Source organism: Aquila chrysaetos, chromosome 1, assembly GCF_900496995.4.
Source record: "Aquila chrysaetos chrysaetos chromosome 1, bAquChr1.4, whole genome shotgun sequence".
Lineage (NCBI taxonomy): Eukaryota > Metazoa > Chordata > Aves > Accipitriformes > Accipitridae > Aquila > Aquila chrysaetos.
The window spans coordinates 70065985-70084890 of record NC_044004.1 but is presented as its reverse complement, the minus strand read 5'-3'; the positions used below and the strand labels follow the sequence as shown (position 1 = coordinate 70084890).

At 39.4% G+C, this 18906-nt stretch overlaps 1 protein-coding gene across 14 annotated transcripts in view; it reads right to left on the bottom strand.

The window, feature by feature from the left end:
* The window catches only part of INPP4B (inositol polyphosphate-4-phosphatase type II B), a 391067-nt gene that overhangs the window by 331894 nt on the left and 40267 nt on the right, over positions 1–18906 (bottom strand). For 8 of the 14 annotated variants that reach the window (XM_030016394.2, XM_030016386.2, XM_041123453.1 and 5 more), the window contains 2 exons: positions 9179–9404; positions 6390–6448 (listed from right to left, as the gene is read on the bottom strand). The exons of 3 other annotated variants lie outside the window; for them this stretch is intronic. In XM_030016394.2, the coding sequence (XP_029872254.1) occupies positions 6390–6448; positions 9179–9290 (171 nt within the window). In that variant the 5' untranslated portion in view covers positions 9291–9404. The remainder of the gene's footprint in view (positions 1–6389; positions 6449–9178; positions 9405–18906) is intronic. 3 more of the 14 variants (XM_030016409.2, XM_030016400.2, XM_030016417.2) reach the window with 1 other exon arrangement.

Genomic DNA, 18906 nt, shown 5'->3' with positions numbered 1-18906 from the left:
GATATCAAATTGGAAAGGAAAATACTAAAGCTATACAGCTATGCTGAAATGTTGAAACTACATTGTGTATGCCTGCCTGACTGCAGAGAAGATTCATTGATATATTCTCACATTTTTATTGCAGAACTTACATACAACTATGCCATGAAAACCTGAATAACATTTTCACAGCTGTATTACAATGTAATTCACATCAGAACCTCAGAAGTATGTCATTATTCTATTATTTCTACCTTGTACGTGGTTCTCTGGTTATTGATTTATGAGTCCATCTGAAATCTTACTTCAAGGCTTTTTTGCCAACTGTTAATAATACATTACACTTGTGATAAATGCTGTAACAGTGTAATTTATGTTAAGCTTTTGCAAACATTGCAAGAAAGCTTGCGACTACTGACAGCACAACCATTTAGATTTGCTCATTAATCTTGTCTACAAAATCTTAAGCCCAACAATGCATTTGGTTTAAAGAAAGGTAATTCATTACAAGAGAAGTCTCAAAATATTCACCACCTTTTACTTAATTCTCTCTGGCATTAGGTGTATTATAGCATTCCAATAAACTACACAGGTGTAAGTCTATAATTTCTTCAGTATAAATCCCTTCGGTTCATGGGGTTAGAAAACAAGCATATGGATTCACTACAATATGAACATGCCATACAAGTTTCCTACTACAACATTGTTTAGATTAGAAAAAAAAAAAAGACAGGTTTATAATTTTGTGTGTGAAATATGACTGCTAATTTAAGATACTTTCAGCACTCATAACAGCTTTTATTTTAAATATGGTCATCTGTATAACTAAAATTCTTTCCTTGTACAGGATAATTTTTAAAAATCAATACATCATGAAAGTCTTAAAAGGCAACCTTTCACACACAAAAGCAGCATGAGTTTATTGAGCCAGTGCATGGACAAACTGACCTAATAGATTGGAATGGTTACCTCTACAGGATCATTAAACCACAAACAAAGAAAGATTTACGCAATAGACACTAATGACTCTCCTAGAGAATCTACTACAGACTATTGATCAAAAATCCATTTTTAAATAAATTCCTAAATACATATTCAAAAATAAGTAGGAATGTCAAAATGTTTACTCAATGAAACATAATGGGCCCTCTGAAGCTATTATTGAGATGCAAAAACATAATTGTATTTTTTAGTGTATCTTTTTATGTGTAGACTGCAAAGTAATTTACAAAACTGGCTAAGAATCAGCATTACCATTTAGGAATATTAATATATGGGAAAATGAACCATAGATGGGTTAGGTAGCTTCTTTCTATGCTTTAGTAGCAATCACTCCAAATTCACACGTATATAGCAAACAGCAGCTTTGGTTTTTTTAACCACAGGTGTGATGCGGGGGGCAGAAGTAATCCAGCCCTGAACTGGCATGAGGATTAAAAGAGATTGAGAAAGGTTGAAGTAATCGGTTTACTTCTTTCTTGGGAAAACACAAACAAACAAAAAAAACCCACAGCAGAAAATTATTTTGAAAGACCTATGAATGGAAAACAACAAGGAAATGACATAGCATGACATTTCATATAAAAACATGCACTGTTCTTTTTAAAAAAAAAAAAAAAAAAAAAAAAACCACACAAACCACCACACCAGGAGAAAACCATTGCTATAAGTTCTGATCTGTAATTAAAAACAAAACCAGTACACAATACTGCAATCCCCAAAGAGATGTGAAACTTTTGATTAGAAGTCCCCTCCTATGCCAATGAAAAAAGACACCTAAGTATATAATACTTAATATACGCTTTAGCAACTGTTGCCCAGAAATTTCCTCCCTGTTTCCCACTCACATGAGCTCTGGAAGAAAGTACCTCCCAGGCTGGAATAGGGTAGAACCTAAGTAAATAAGTAAATAACCCACATACCACATACTTTAGGTGAGGCACATAACTTTCTAGTTCCAAATCTTAACTGTGTTAAAACCAGTGTTATTAGATAGTGTTTTAAAGTATTTTGGACTAGGATCCATAAAAATTGCTCCAAAATTAGCATTATGTCAAACTTTTCTCTGGAAGCCCTGTCACGCACTAGGTTCCCCAGCTCAGTCACACTGCTAACCATGGCTTTAGGGAACACAGTTTCAAAACTTCTGCCTTCAAAAGCATCGTATACTGACTGTGTTTCATAGGATACAAATGCACACATCTGCCACTTCCTGAGAAGCGGACAGAAAACCTACACGTGTAAACTTGAGGTTTTAGGACTTCACACAGGAAGGTATTAACAACATACAGTTCCCATAGGGGATTGTATCTGCAGCTGGTTGACCTTGGCAAGCTGCTAGCCACCCACCCAGCTGCTCTCTAACTCCCCCTTCTTAACAGGATTAGTGGAGAAAATAAAATTTAAAAGCTCATGGGTCAAGATGAAGACAGAGACATCACTTACCAGTTACCATCACAGGCAAAACAGACTCAACCCAGGTAAGATTAGGCTAGTTTATTGCCAATTAAAATAGACCTGGATGATGAGAAACAAAGACAAGAACTAAAGCAGCTTCCTCCCAGCCCCCTTTTTCCCAAGGCTCAACTTCACTCCTTCATTCTCAATTCCTCTACCTCCTCCTCCCCACCCTCCAAGTGAAACAGGGGGGATGGGGCATGGGGTTGTAGTCAGTCCATAACAGTTCCTCTTTACCACTCACTCCTTCTTCCTCACACTTTTTCCCTGCTCCAGCATGGGGTCCCTCCCATAGGTCGCAGACACTGAAGACCTGCGCCAGCATGGGTCCTCTCCATAGGTTACAGTTCCTCCCAGGAAAATCTGCTCTGGCGTGGGCTGGCCGTGGGCTGCAGATCATTCAGACCATATCCACGTGCTCTGGCATGGTCTCCTCCACAGGCTGCAGGGGAATATCTGTTCCTGGAGGAGATGAGCAGATCCTTTCTCTCCTTCTCTGACCTTGGTGTTTGCAGGGCTGTTTCTCACACTTCCTCACTGCTGTGCAGCATCTTGCCCTTTCTGAAATACATTTTCCCAGAGGTGCCACTTGCTTTGCTGATGGGCACAGCTGTGTCCTGTGGTGGGTCTGTTGCAGAGCCCCTGACCTCTTCTCAGAGGCCACCCCTGCAGACCCCTCACTGCCATAACTTTGCCACCTACAACCAATACAGTATGGTAGGGAACCAATCTGGAAGAAAAACCAAAACAACACAAACAAAAAAAGCACCACCACCCCCAAAACCCCAAACCCAAAACCCACCCACCTACCCACACCACACAAAACCACACACACACCACAATGAAGTCTACAAAGGAAAAAAGTTTCACTAACACTAGCAGATGCTGGATTATGCCTCAGGCCTACAAGTAGGTCTGCTTCTTAGCCCACTCAAAGTCCAAAATAACCAACTCCACTGCTAGACCAAGGATAAATGTCCTTAAGATGCCTAATAGGTTACTCTGCTGCATCCAAATATGATAAAGTGGAGGAATAAACCACATTTTTTCCGTACACTGAAAATGTACTGCCACGCTACTTAAGATTTACAACACAGATACATCGGGAAGCATCCTTTGCAATTTCATAGAGAAGATTCTTCTTATACAAGTAGTATAATTTATGTAGATTTGAACTAGAATGAGAGTCTGTCATTAAACTATAAGCATTTGTATATGCAGACATGCACGTGCCTCTGACAGCAATTAATGAATAGCAGCAAATCAGTTTTCATTTCATGACAGTGTCTTCTGGAGATAACTGTTCAGCATTCAGATGAGATTCTAAAACATCGGTTACTTTTCTTCCGTGTCAAGCCATAAGCCAAGTCAGGTTCCAGCAACAAAAATAGGAACACGGCTTCATCAGTGCTGTTCTGGGCACATCTTTCACACACTACATTACTTGAATTAGCAAAGGTTTCAGTAGGACGTTAAAAAGCAGAAAATTGGCAACTATGCTTAATAACTTCTATGATAAGACTGGTTTTGGTTATTATACTACTAAACTATTACATACTACTAAACTACACTCCCAAAATTCAAACTATGGTTTCCTGTGTCAAGAATACGCTTCAGATATCTCATTCTAGAAATGAACAGGCAAGAACCGGGGGGGAGGGGAGGAAAAGAAATACGGGGTATACTCCCTTCTGTCCTAACAGCACACAAATTGCTTTGGTTTTACTTAGTACACCTCTGAATTACTCCCTTTGGAACAGGGATTTGACATTCAAGAGAGATTTGTCTTTGTCAGAGAAGCTATCCTTTACAGCACCCAACAGATGAAGCCTCTGAAAATGACCGTTTTACAAATTCCTAGGATATAAACTGACTAGGAAGTGCTACATCATTTAGTTTGATCTGTTCTAAGATACTGCCCTTTAATCACTCAGTGGTCTCTGTACTGAGCCTAGTAAGTTGTGACATTTTAAAACCCACAATATCTCACCACACTTGGTTTCAGTGGACAATCATCCTGTGATCATTTGAATTTGTCTGACTTCAATTTCCAAGTTTTTCCTCTTATCATGACACCCTTAATTAAAGAAAGTACCTGATAAAAATCACCTTTTGAAAACACTTTGACATTAATCAAGTCACCAGTCTTTTTGATAAGCTAAAATTGTCAAATCTCCTGGTTCTTTCCATAACTTCTGCATATTTTAAAAACTTCTTTAAACAAGGAAACCAGAATGAGATGCAGTTTTCTAGCACTGACCTAGACAGAGATAAAAAAAATCACCTGTCTACTTAACTGGTTCAGTCAAACCGCAGCATTTCAAGGGGAATTCCCATTTATTTACTGCATGCCTAAATCTTTTCAGTAACAAGCCTTTAATTTGTGTCTCATCCTCCAAGTTCCTCAAAATACAGCTTTGCATTTGAACAGCCTGAGTGGACCTAGCATATTGGTCGATTTGCAGGTCCAACTGAGATTGCCTCATTCCATCCACCTGTACCTCATCTACACATTAAAAAAAAAAAAAAAAATCACAACCCACACAAAAAACCACCACACACCCCATATGAACCTGAGTACCAATCCACACTAAACCCTTTAAGTACAATAGCATTAATTCTCTAAATTTCCAGAGTCAAACTGATAGCTACATTTTGTTTCAACAAAACTTTCCTACTTCTCTCTTCACAGCCGCAAAGTTGATCAAAATATTTCCTGAAACTGTTTTACAAAATGCCAGAGAAAATCCATGAAAATAGAACGCTTGGAGGAACATGGAGTAGAAGAGAGTAGTTTGACACTTCAAGCCCTTTACTAAAAATAGTTTCTGCAAGTCATACAACAGAACAATAATGTATGAGGGTGGAACAAAAGGGTGGCCATGAGCTTGCTTTCACCTACCTAAAACTTGGTCTTTTTACCACCCAGGGAAATGCAGCCATATGAAACTCAAGCCAGAGAAACCTTTACATCATACTGTCTCATTTTGTTTGCATACATACAGAATTCTATTACATGCTCCTGAATAGTGCTTTGAAAGCAAATACTGCTTTGAAAGTATACCATATGTGCACATTCATCACTATATTAAAATAATCCACTATATCACATTGAGAAATCTTTCAAACAGAATATACAATCTGTCGAGCAGTACTATCATTTCCTTCCAACTGCTGGTCCATACAGTATAAAAATATCCTAGGAGCCAATTATAAAATACTTATTGTTAACAGGCAAGCATCTCAAGCTTCATACAACTCCCTAATTCTTTACAATCCAGTGCTATTTTCAGGCAACTACAGAAGCAGTGTTCATAATATCAGACAAAAAGGGTAAGAAAAAGAGGAATTCCACATTTAAGTGCTTGTTCCTTCCAGAGGATGAGTGGCATAAACTCCTAGTAAAGCCCATGGCAAATGAGAGCACTCAGCAGCTCCTGCAAGACTTCCATGGCATGTCAGAACCAGACCCTATTTTAATAGGCCATTCATTTTAGGCATATAATTGCTCTTTACAACAAAGAAAGAGAAAATAACACCACTCTTCACAACAAATTTAGTTACAAAACCACACTAAAAAATTGTAGTAGGGGTCTGAAATTCCATCTTGAACATTACCACAATACCTCATTCAGCTGTAAGATTTTGCTTTCATTATTCCAGTAGATTTGGTGGGTAATTCTGGATTTAGACCTGTGTATGTTATGAGCAGAACCTGGCCATAGACTACTTATGATTCAGCGAAAGGATGTTGATATCATAAAGAATACCTAGTGTTATAGAAGGCAAACAATGTTTGGGCTTTTTTTTGATCTCCACTATTCTAATAATAGTGATTTATTTTCTTTTTTTGTTCCTAAAGCACAACGCCAATAGCTATCATGAAAAAGGATTACTCAAGTTCTCACAGATTAGACTAACACATCAAGAAAAGCAGTAGGAAAATGGATTACCTTATTTTTCATTAGAAAAAGCAGATTTCCTTTCAGTCGGCACCATCTCTCTCTCGGTTCTGTATGCAAAGAAGTAAGAGATTAATAAAAACAACCTTTTGTCTTCACACTTTAAATGCTTCTTAAAGAAGATGCATTAGTTATAAAGGTCGGAGAAGAAAATCATTAACAACCAAAAAAGCCAGCTTCACTCAGCAGCTGCCTATGTACAACATGCTGTTAAATGCCAAATAACTTCCCAGAAGGTTTCTTCTACTCTGCAGCTGACAGAATTGGTGACTGCGGCATACACTCAACAGTGTTTTCTCTGCTTTTCTCCCTTTTCCTCACATGGGAGCAGAAACAGCCACGTTAGCATGGAACGGCTTTTGCTTCCATCATTTCACAAGATGAAATATAATCCTTGTTAAGACACAACAACAGTTGCTATTCCACTTAGATTTGAACATGCTAATCTAAATTTACAATTTTCAGAAGATAAAAACATGAGCAAATGAGACCTAAATATTTAGTCACCTTGCTATAACTATTTTACTACACTTTTTAAAAGTGCTTAACCAATGAGAATAACAACATATTTGTGTTTATACACACATGCAGGCATGCAATCAAACTTTTAAGAATGGGGAATGTTTCAGAACTTTAGGGTTGGTGAGTGGGTCGAAAAAACTTTTAAAAGTTATTCTTCCTAAACTAGCCATTTTTAAAATTGCATCATTTTTCTTTTTAAAAAAGCACTTGTATATGTATCTGTAGGTACAGATAGATACATGTACAGATATAGATCTCACAAATGTGATCTCTTTAGACAAACCCTATACCACTTCTTAAGAGAGGAAGGAACATTTTTACGCAAGATGTATTCTTTTTTATTTTTGAGAGGGCACATGAAACCCCATGTCAACAGACAGCAGCCAAGCTTGAATTGCTAGGGAGCTGGAAGTACAGCTGTACCCTAAGGTCATGTTATTCCACAGCTGCCTCTGTGGAACTCTTGTACTTCCCTCAAAGCTGGCCACCACTAGAGACATAATATTGACCAGGGGATGTCTTGCTATAGTAAACCAATAAATACAATTCTCTTTTCCTCTTGATAATTTCAATTATGATGTTTCAATGGGCAACGTTTGAAAATTAGAATAGCTTTTCCCCCACAAGAAAGTGGAAGGTTTACACTCACAGGCACTAGGACTTAAAATAACTGGTTTTAGTTATAACCTGGGTGTTGGGTTTGTTTTTTGGTTTTTTGTTTTGTTTTGGTTTTTTTAGAAAAGGAATTGAAGTTCCTGGATTTTTCCAGACCTCCTAATGTGCAAGAACAATACAGAAAAGAATGTAATGTAATTGATGCACATCCACCAACTAAAAAAATCTAAACACAGTTATCAGATCCAAGCATGTTGTTTTACAGTACAAGTACAGGACTCTGCTATGACTAAATTCCATCCTCCAGAACCCTGTGGGCATCAGAAGGAAGGAATCCTATCACATTCACACTGCAGCTTTTTCTAATAAAAGATATTTTTACATAGGATTGGGAAAGTCACTACCTCGTAACTGTGAAAAATAAGCAAGTCCAAAGATTAGTCAGGCTAATGATGACAAGTCTATCAGTGGATAGTATATGCAGTGACCAAAATGCCTCGAGAGAAATCACCCTTCTCTCAAGGGGTCATAATCTGATTGCTGGGAGCCAGAAGGATTTACTGGGCAATAGGAACATTCTATACATACATAGTTTCTTAAACACTTTCCTAGAATCTACCACCACTGACCATGGCACAGGTAGCCCACGAGACTGGGCAAGACGAATGTTTGGTCTGTCTATGGTCAACCTAAGGCTTTTAGCAGCAATATTGGCACTTAACATATTCATAAATGAAGAAAAATTCAAAACATCCTCATAAACATCAGTTATTCACTGAACAGAGCTTGATATGCTACCTACGATGAGACCACAGGGAGCGAATCCTGTTGAAGGACACCAAAGCAGCCAGAAGTGGATGCTCACTAGTACTCTGTCCAGGAAGTTTGCTGCATCCTCCACAGGAAGCTTTGGCTATTTGTCATTAGAAAATGTATAAAATATTCTGAACATGTGGCACAAAATTTTCTCAGCCCCTTATCATAACTGTGCTGGTTTTGAGTCTGTTTTTTTCTAATAAAATAAAAGTAAATATAATCACAATGAAGATCAGCTGAGACAAGTGAAAACAAAACATTTGTCGTTGCTGAAATTATTGTATTAGAACTGATTTCACAGCTAAACAGGAGCTATTTCCTAACAGCTACCAAGGGAACAGACATTTATTCAAGCTTACTGGAAATTGAAAGACATTTAAAATATGATCATAAAAGCCTGAAGAAACCTGCAAAGGAGGTGGGAAGTGAGCCATGGAAAATCTGTAATGACAAAAGAACACAGGTTTTGTGGGTGGGAGGGGCGTGTCCTGAGCAACTGGATATCTAAACTTTAAAACATGGCAACTAATGACTGGTGACTAGCAATCACAAGCAGGAAAAAACTATCTTTCTTGACAGGAAAAAATAATAATAACGTTAAGGACTGACTACTGTTTCTCAGGTACATGACAAAGGAAACATGAAAATCTCGGCAAGAGCTGGCTTTAAACTTCTTTATTTAGTAAGGTATTTAACACCACTCAAGCATCAGTAATGAAGAAAACTGAAAACTCTGAAGGTGTATGTGATTAGTGAAATCGTAAGCTGACAATTGCAGAAGACATGCGCATCAACCACAGGTAGTTATCAGTGCAAGTCATTTTTACCTATTAATTTTTCATCCCCAACCACTCTGCAAATCTTCAGTTTTCCTTCCTTGTCAAAACAACCTGATGGTTGCCTGGCCAGCAAAGCCAGATCTTTAGCATTGAATCTCATGGGGGTGCCAGGGAAGAGGATGAAGATGAGTAAGAGATGGAAGAGGACAATGATGATGCTAGTTAGTTTGTTGAAGCTGAACAAAATCTAGGTGGCAGCAGATATGAAGGTCAACTGAAATATTAAAAACAAAACAAAAAAAAAAAAAACGAGATGCTGCTGTTTATTGTGATTTCCACTCTGTTGTGCACTCCAAACAATGTACTTTCTTTCATAGTATGGGAGCAGTGTAAGTAATAGAAAAAACCCCAAGGTTACATAGGTGACATCTTCTCCCCACACACTTTTTAAGGAAGAAAAATGTAGCTTTGCTTTCCAGTGTCTCTAAAATCTCAAGCAGAAGCTGTAATTTTACACAGTATTTCCACAGTTTATCAATACTGCTAAAAATATATTCTGGCTATAGGCATATAAATAACTAGAAAGCTCAAATATGCATCCATGGGGCAGGGGGAGGAGGGAAGATTGCCTTGTACTTCCATCTCCTTCACAGGAACAATAACTAATAAAATATGAAGTGTTAACTACAGAAGTTCACCACATACTCAAGTATTCATGTTTTGCTATACTGACACTGATTAGGACACTGAGTGTTTCACGGTATATTCTAACCGTTTTTGCTCACGGTATATTCTAACAGTTTTCAATTCTTTTGGAACATTTTATTCTGTGTTTTCAGAAAACAAGTTGTGCCTCCCGCCGCAAAAACCAGTTTTCATTTATTAGAACTACATCTACTGAATTTAGTGAAAAAAATTATACCTAACACATATATATGAGATCTTTGTTTCTCTCAGAGCCCCTCCTATGTTTATCTGAAATTATTTTCATATTAGGTTCAGTAGCTGTAGTTTTGACCAGTGGAAGTTTGGAAACAAATATTTTTGTTCAAATTGCAGTTAACACAGCACCATTTCACACTGCTGCAAGGAGGAGAAAATAAGGCCAGAAAAGTAGTTCTAAATAGATCTTCTTTTTAATCCCCTAAATATTCTATGCTCTTAATATCCAACCCTTTTGTAAAGGCCTTTCTCAAAAAAAAAATTCTTGGTATCATCCTTGTACAATCAAGTAACAGAAGTTCGTCAGATGGCTTTTAATACTCCTATAAACTTACAAAAAAAAAAAACCCAAACAAACCCAATCCTCAGCACGTGGGCTTCAGAAACCAGTTTCTGTCTCTAAATCAGAAGCTTTTTTTCTTCAGAGGACTGCACTGACATATTTATCTGATGGAGAACCACAACTCTTATCAATTCCTGATCAAGTTCCTCTCAACTGTTGAGCTGAAGGACAAGTTACATCTGCACTGTATCTTTCTGTGGGCCCTTTCATTCCTACTTTTCCCTTTATATTCACTTTCTTTGCTCAAGTTTATCCCTCAATCAATGACTGCTGCTGCATCCTTTAGTTTCCAATCATCAAACCACAGCCAATTCCAATAGCACTACAACAGTGAAAGCAGACCAAGCTTAACTATTAATTTGTACATATGAAATATAGCTGGGCCGTAAATATGACATTCAGAAAACAAATCTCCAAGTAATTTTTTCCTCCTAGGAAGGTTCTAAAATTCTGTGGAGAACTGCCATAAAGCTAAAAGCTCTTTAAAGTTTCTCTTTCATAATCAAATACCCTTGCAAGCAAGAAACAGAATACGTGCAAGCAGTCCCAACACATATCTAAGTAACAGAAGTTTGCAGCTTCAACTTCTCCATTCATTCCATCATATACACCTTCTTTCTTGTTTTCCCTTTAGGATCAGCAGCTATACTTCTCTTTTTAAGCCCATCTTCATGCCTCTGACTGCCATTTCATAATCTTGTTGAAATTATAACCTCAAAACTTTATGGTCATCACAGAACCTGACCTGCAATTTACAACATACAAGAACACCACTGTGCCCAAAATGAGCTACTGACTCCAACAGAGGCTCCATGCAGGTGCAGCTGGCTGCCTAAGTTTTGTAAATTGATAGACTACAACTGTGGAAAGCTGAGTCATACAGTACTTACAAAAAGGATATTTATTATACACTGTAATCTAATACTACAAGCATATTCAGCATTGAAGACCAAATCCATCCGGGGGCAGGGGAAGATGCTGTCTCAGCCACACGATACACAAAACCCCGCCACCATGACCCTTGCAAAAGGCTTACGAGGGCACACAGGGACTTCAGGACTGGCAACATATATGTTCCTACTAGCCTCTGTATGCTGAGCAGAATTAATTGTTGGTTTTGTTTTACAGCCACAGACTGTATTTTAACAACAGAGCATAGTGTTTGCAATAGACCTATTTGTTTTTCAAAAAAAGAAAAAAAAGCTTGGTAAGGTAAATAATTTTTGTGATGTCCAACTGTGCACTGTTTTGTTACTGGATGGTCCCCTCTCAGGCAGGTATCTTGCACATCTTTCACATAGTTCATTGGTAACTTTCTTGTTTTAGAGAACACAGTTCCAGAAATTCAACTGCAACGTACTTAGTTATTGGTTTATGAACCAATCAGTTCCAGTCCATTTTATAAACACCTTATAAATCTACTCTAAAGAGCATCTTCAGCTACATAGTTACTTTAGATTGCGTCAATCTTTTTGAGTAGCATGGAGGAAGTCAGACCTTATGACTCTGGTCCCAGATGGAAGAGCCATTGAAAACCATCAATAACTGAATAAAACCGATGCTATCAAAGCAATGAAGGCTACTGGCTAAACTCTAATTATGCTTAAATGCAGTAATTACTGTAATGCATGGACATCTGTACTCCAGATAGAACTGCAAAACACAGAAGACCAGGAGATGAGAAGTTGTAAACTGCTATTTAAGGAAGTTTTTGCTTTCCAGCAAAGGAAAAAACAGAGCCAGGTAAATAGAACATTATGGGTGCCTGGAAAGGCTATTAAAAGGAATAAAGAAACTCCAGGAGGAGATGTGCATATTGATTTTGTTATGCCCCCCACCTCCCCACCCCCCCAAGGGAGACGGTATATCTCTTGCACTCATCTATCAGTAAAGCGGTAATGGTCTAGAAATTCCTTTTATCGCATCTGTGCGTCACTTGCTCTGCATATGAGCCACAACAGGTAAATCACGTGGGACAGTAAGAGTGGTACAACAGCAGTTAAAACCCTTGAGACAGCATGCTCCAGTACATGTAAGACAGTACTAGTCTTGAAATGCAAGGCAGCTGGGCCAGCAGAATTCCACAATGATAATAATCAAGGCACCTGTTCCCTGGAAATTTGCCAGAGAAGCTAAACTAATCTGACAACATCTGAATATTATTCAGACCTAAAAGGCATAAGAGATCATGGGATTCAAACCTGGGTTTGACCTAGAAACTCAATGACCATCCAAAGGCTATCACAGCCAGTGTTGACACAACAATACAATTAAAAGGTAAACCCCCTCCTCCCCCAACAGAAATGTCTGTCTTTGGCTTCAGTACTGGGTCTCCTTGAAGGAGCAAAAAGACTTTTCAACTCAATAATCCACTTCCCTTCTGTCTCCATTTTGGAATAAAGCTGTCAGTCAGGGAAACTACTTAGTCATATAGTGCCTTTAAATGTTTCTCCTAGCTAATCTCTTTCCTAACAGGAACTCAGATAGGAAAGATATTATCTTCAGTTATTTAATACTGGTGATTCAAGAGACAGGCATTATTTAATACTTATGGTTAGAGAGGCAGGCATGCTGAATCTAAAGTCCTTCTCAACATTTTCCCCACACACAATCACCACAACCATAATTTACAAGGAAACCAGACCAGTCAATTATTTTGCAAGTGGCCAGGAGAGAAAGAGGTGGAGGAGTCTACGTCCTTGGAAGCAATAATTTTAGAACAGATGACAGTTTTGACAGCTCACAGACCACAAAATTTATGAAGTTTATGTTAGATGTCCCCTGTCCCCCCACATTTGCAATTATAGCTTTCATGATCACTTTCTATGGACATGGAACAACCAGACCTATTTGATTCACATGACACACAAAAACAACTGAGACATATTGTAACTGTTAAGCACCAGCCATACAGTTCCACATTTTTTATTATCACGCGAGAAATGTACATTTTTGATCACTTGAAGAGATGTAAACCCACGTCTTACACTATACATAAACATTAGAAGTCAATCAAAACTAGTGGTGTGTTCAAGTAATCTTAAATTACAAGGAAGTTTTATCATGCAAGACCTGCACAAAATTGACTTCAGGATGTAAGACTAGCGTGAAAAAAAGCTACACATTGAAATAATTTGCAACTCATCTCCAACTCTTGCACCCTGCAGGACAGCTACCAAGACGCATTTTATTAGTTTCAGATAACCACCAAGCTCTAGCTGTTCAAAGCAGCAAGTGCAGGAGGTCACTAGTGCCAATACCAAAGACAGTAGCCACCTTCATGGCTGCATACGCTACCCTGAAACAACAATTTCAGTACTATCTTTTAGCTTCCAAGTTTTCTTATGTATCTTAAGCACAGCTCAACATTAAAGAAATCAGCACATGATACCTTGCAGCTTTCATTAGTACTGCATTTAATTCTAGACATTTTGGTAAAGCGTTAAAACACAAGCTTTCTAATGATGCGATCTCTTAAACCTCTAAAACAAAGTCAATAAAACTGGCTGCCCAATTTCACTAGTTTAACAATTTCAAAAAGAAAACCACTAGAACTCATGTCTGCAAGTCCTCAGAGATTTTGCTAAATACATTCTAAATTTCCCTTCTCTTCCTTCGAAAAGGTGCAATATTTTTAGTTCACATCATTTTGTATTAAGAACTTCTTTAATCTTTGGAATACACACAGCATAGGAAACAGCCGTCAAAAGGAAAGCTGCAAAATTAGTCCACAATTTTGTCTTCAAGCATGATATTCTTTTTAAGCAAACAGTTATTGCTAATTCCACATACTGTCTCTATTTCACCCATAAAGTAATTATTAGGCCATAAAATATAAATAAGACACATTATGACCCCCCATTGAAATTCTCCATTCTATCGCTGATCCCTGAAGTCAAACAAAACACTAGGTTTTCTGTCTTGGATTGAGGAAATAAGAGTACAATGCAGAGTCAGCAAAAAATTACAATATGACAGGAGTTTCAAATATGCAGATATATTGATATAACTAAATTAAAAGTTTGAAAATCTAAACTGTATTTAAGTTTTACCTTGAAAATCATTAACAGGTGATCAGCTGATTAGGGAAGAAAACTGTCCTGGCTTAACATAAATTCAGAGACCGTATTGCAAAGAAGGTTTCAGGGGATCTGTGGATGGCAACCTTAAAAGGGATAAAACAGTAGGGGAATATTTGTCTTATAACGGAATCTTCCTTTTAGTATTTTTCTTTTCCCCCCACTGAGGTAAGAGAGCCAAGATCTATATACCAAGTGTCACTAAATGCTAGGTTATCTACAGAAGGTATCTACTGGCAATACGAAGTTATTTCTTTCTATATGAAGTTAAAGATGCATATCAGCTGGCTGCATGCAGTCAAGCTAGCTGATTGTACCCATGGAAAATTTCAGTTTATTTCTAACTTTTCCATCTCTTCACTTCTGTCTCCTGGCTATCTTATTTCCTACTATCAAGATCAAAGCTAGGCTGACCATATATAGTTTGTAATTTTCACTTATACTTTGGTAGGCTGCCAGTACTATTGTAATCTATTTGAACAGATTACCATCTTAAACTAATTCAAACGTTGCTTCCTACCATTTATCACAGCCATTGTGGCCTTCCAAAAAAAAAAAAAATTAGAATACAAAATGACAGGGCTGTGATATTCAGCGAGTTAGTGAGTCATGTCACTTCCTAGGACACCCTTAACTGATCCTTCCTAGTTTGCATGAAACAACAGTAACCTAGAAAAACAATTTTGAAAATTTTTTTTTTCTATAGAGGGAAGGTAACAGAAACTTTAAATAGTTATCTGTTTTTCCCCAATAGTACCAGTGGTCATTTCAGTTGTATTTTATGCTGAAACACACACATACCGTATTATAACAACTTTTATGCCTTTATTCTCCTTAAGTTCTCAGTTCTGTCACCCTTACCTCACAGTGCCCTAAAAAATAACATAGGAGCTCCAGCTGACAAGACTCTCCCTAACCAGGGCCAGCCTTCTTCCAAGGGAGGCATGACCTTGCAATGGCATAATACAGCATCACATAAACCAACCAGCACCCTTGTATCAGTATCACTACTGTCTGCAAGTCCCTTTTAAAGTCTTAAAATGAACAAGACTTTAAAAGCAAAGAATCTATTGAAAAAAGCTGCAAGAGGTGAGCTATTCTATTTGGAGACAGATAATGGAAAATAAAATGCTGGCTTGGCTTGAAGGTACTCCCTTCAGCTGAAAAAAAAAAAAAACACACAGAATAGCTTTGTCTTCCCTTCAGCTGACAGATTCCCCAGTCAAGCAAATTCCTAAATGACTCATGTAGTTTCCCAGAGTTCAGATGTGACCTTTCAGAAAAAAAAAACCATATTCTTGCATTTTGCTTCCCCTAGAAAGGATAATACAAATAAACACTTACTGCAAACAGGTATAACCTGGCACACCCACTGAACCATGTACTTCTAGCTACTGATACTGATCCAGCTGAAAACCAGCTCTGTGAAAAAAGTCATTTATTACTTGTGGGAGTTGCCCCATGGAGTTCACGGCCTAACAAACTGTACTGCGCAAGGCAGAGGACTGCACAAGAATGAGACTGCTGCTTTCACCAGCACGGCCACCTTACCATGACTCAGTGTTCAAACTGCAACTTCCCTCAGGCTGTGCTGGAGCAGCCACTGACCTGACACAGGTGCAGGCTCCCAGTGAAACAGAGACCGTCTTCCCACCAGCAGCACTAGTGCTGATGTAGCCACAAAGTCAGCTTAATGAACTTACCTTCATGGCAAGCAACCTAACCAAGCTGTTCCCCAATCAGACCGGCTACCTGGCTGCAGAAATGCCAGTGCCAGCCCAACACAGAGGACAAACATGTGCACCCACGGGTAATCTTTCTGCAGATGTCCACAGATGTGTGATCTTAGCATGTGTCGTGGTTTAACCCCAGCCAGCAACTAAGCACCACGCAGCCGCTCACTCACTCCCCCCCCACCCAGTGGGATGGGGGAGAAAATCGGGAAAAGAAGCAAATCCACGGGTTGAGATAAGAACAGTTTAATAGAACAGAAAAGAAGAAACGAATAATGATAATGATAACACTAATAAAATGACAACAGCAATAATGAAAGGATTGGAATGTACAAATGATGCGCAGTGTAATTGCTCACCACCCACCGACCGGCACCCAGCTAATCCCCGAGCGGCGATTCCCCACCCCCACTTCCCAGTTCCTATACTGGATGGGACGTCACATGGTATGGAATACCCTGTTGGCCAGTCTGGGTCAGGTGCCCTGGCTGTGTCCTGTGCCAACTTCCTGTGCCCCTCCAGCTTTCTCGCTGGCTGGGCATGAGAAGCTGAAAAATCCTTGACATTAGTCTAAACACTACTAGCAGCAACTGAAAACATCGGTGTTATCAACATTCTTCTCATACTGAACTCAAAACATAGCACCGTACCAGCTACTAGGAAGACAGTTAACTCTATCCCAGCTGAAACCAGGACAGTATCCACCCCTTATTCTATACCATTGACGTCATGCTCAGTTCCCATACCTTTAGTTACATCCTGGTCAGTCATTATCAGCTTTTCCATCCCTTTGAGACATATGAACAATGATATATATATATATGTATACATACACAGAGATATCATCCCTTTAGTTTATGTGTTATGTTCATTAAATGTTCGTTGAGTTTATTTAGTTCCTGACTCTAGGCTCCATCTGTCATACCAGTCTTTCTGGGCAGGAGGAATGGTGCAAAGTCCTCTCAGTCGGTAGAGCAGAGTTGGGCTTCAGTGCAGTGTGACGAGCAGTTGACATTGGACGCAGCAGGAGGATGGTGTGCACCATTGGATTGTTGCATGCTGGAGTCAGTTCTGGTTCCATCACTACTGCGTTTCATTCAGTTTTATCACAGTTTTTCTTGTTTGATCTAAGTGATTCTTACTATAGTACTATGGATATAGCATATAACAATTATAGTAATGATAACATACAGTAGCAGGGTTATATAGCAACTAATATCATACAGGTTAATTCTGGCTATTCTCACCTAAAATTAAATCCCCTTGAGGCACACATCGAACTTCCCCATCTTTTCGCATCACCCACCAAGTGCACCCAGGCCCTTGAGCAAAAGCAATCCCACGAATGGGTTTACCTTTGCCTGAGGCAGGAGTAACCCAGACTGTCTTCCCTAACATATTTTTTGTGTGCACTACAGGGACTTTATCCCCTTCTACAGTACGTAAAAATTCTGACTGGGCAGGGCCACCCCGATTGGCAGATCCTCTGGTGTTGACTAACCAGGTGGCTTTTGCTAAATGTGTATCCCAATGTTTGAAAGTTCCACCCCCCATTGCTCTCAATGTAGTCTTTAACAGTCCATTGTATCGCTCAACTTTCCCAGAGGCTGGTGCATGATAGGGGATGTGATACACCCACTCAATGCCATGCTCTTTGGCCCAGGTGTCTATGAGGTTGTTTCGGAAATGAGTCCCGTTGTCTGACTCAATTCTCTCTGGGGTGCCATGTCGCCACAAGACCTGCTTTTCAAGGCCCAAGATAGTGTTCCGGGCGGTGGCATGGGGTACAGAATATGTTTCCAGCCATCCGGTGGTTGTTTCCACCATTGTGAGCACATAGCGCTTGCCTTGGCGAGTTTGTGGGAGTGTGATATAGTCAATCTGCCAGGCTTCCCCAAATTTATATTTCAGCCATCGTCCTCCATACCACAGGGGCTTTAACCGTTTGGCTTGCTTAATTGCAGCACATGTTTCACATTCATGGATAACCTGTGCAATAGTGTCCATGGTCAAGTCCACCCCTCGGTCACGAGCCCATCTATATGTTGCATCTCTTCCCTGATGGCCTGAAGCATCATGGGCCCATCGAGCCATAAATAGCTCACCCTTATGTTGCCAGTCCAGATCCACCTGAGCTACTTCAATCTTGGCAGCCTGATCCACCTGTTGGTTATTTTGATCTTCAGTGGCTCGACTCTTGGGTATGTGAGCATCTACATGACGTACTTTTACAACCAGATTCTCTAGCCGGGACGCGATATCTTGCCACAGTGTGGCAGCCCAAATGGGTTTACCTCTGCGCTGCCAGTTGCTCTGCTTCCATTGCTGTAACCACCCCCACAGGGCATTTGCCACCATCCATGAGTCAGTATAGAGATAGAGCACTGGCCACTTTTCTCTTTCAGCAATGTCTAACGCTAGCTGGATGGCTTTCACCTCTGCAAACTGACTCGATTCACCTTCTCCTTCAGCAGTTTCTGCGACTTGTCGTGTAGGACTCCATACAGCAGCCTTCCACCTCCGATGCTTTCCCACAATGCGACAGGACCCATCAGTGAACAGAGCATATTGCCTCTCATTTTCTGGCAGTTTATTATACAGCGGGGCTTCTTCAGCACGCGTTACCTCCTCCTCTGGCGACATTCCAAAATCTTTGCCTTCTGGCCAGTCCGTGATCAC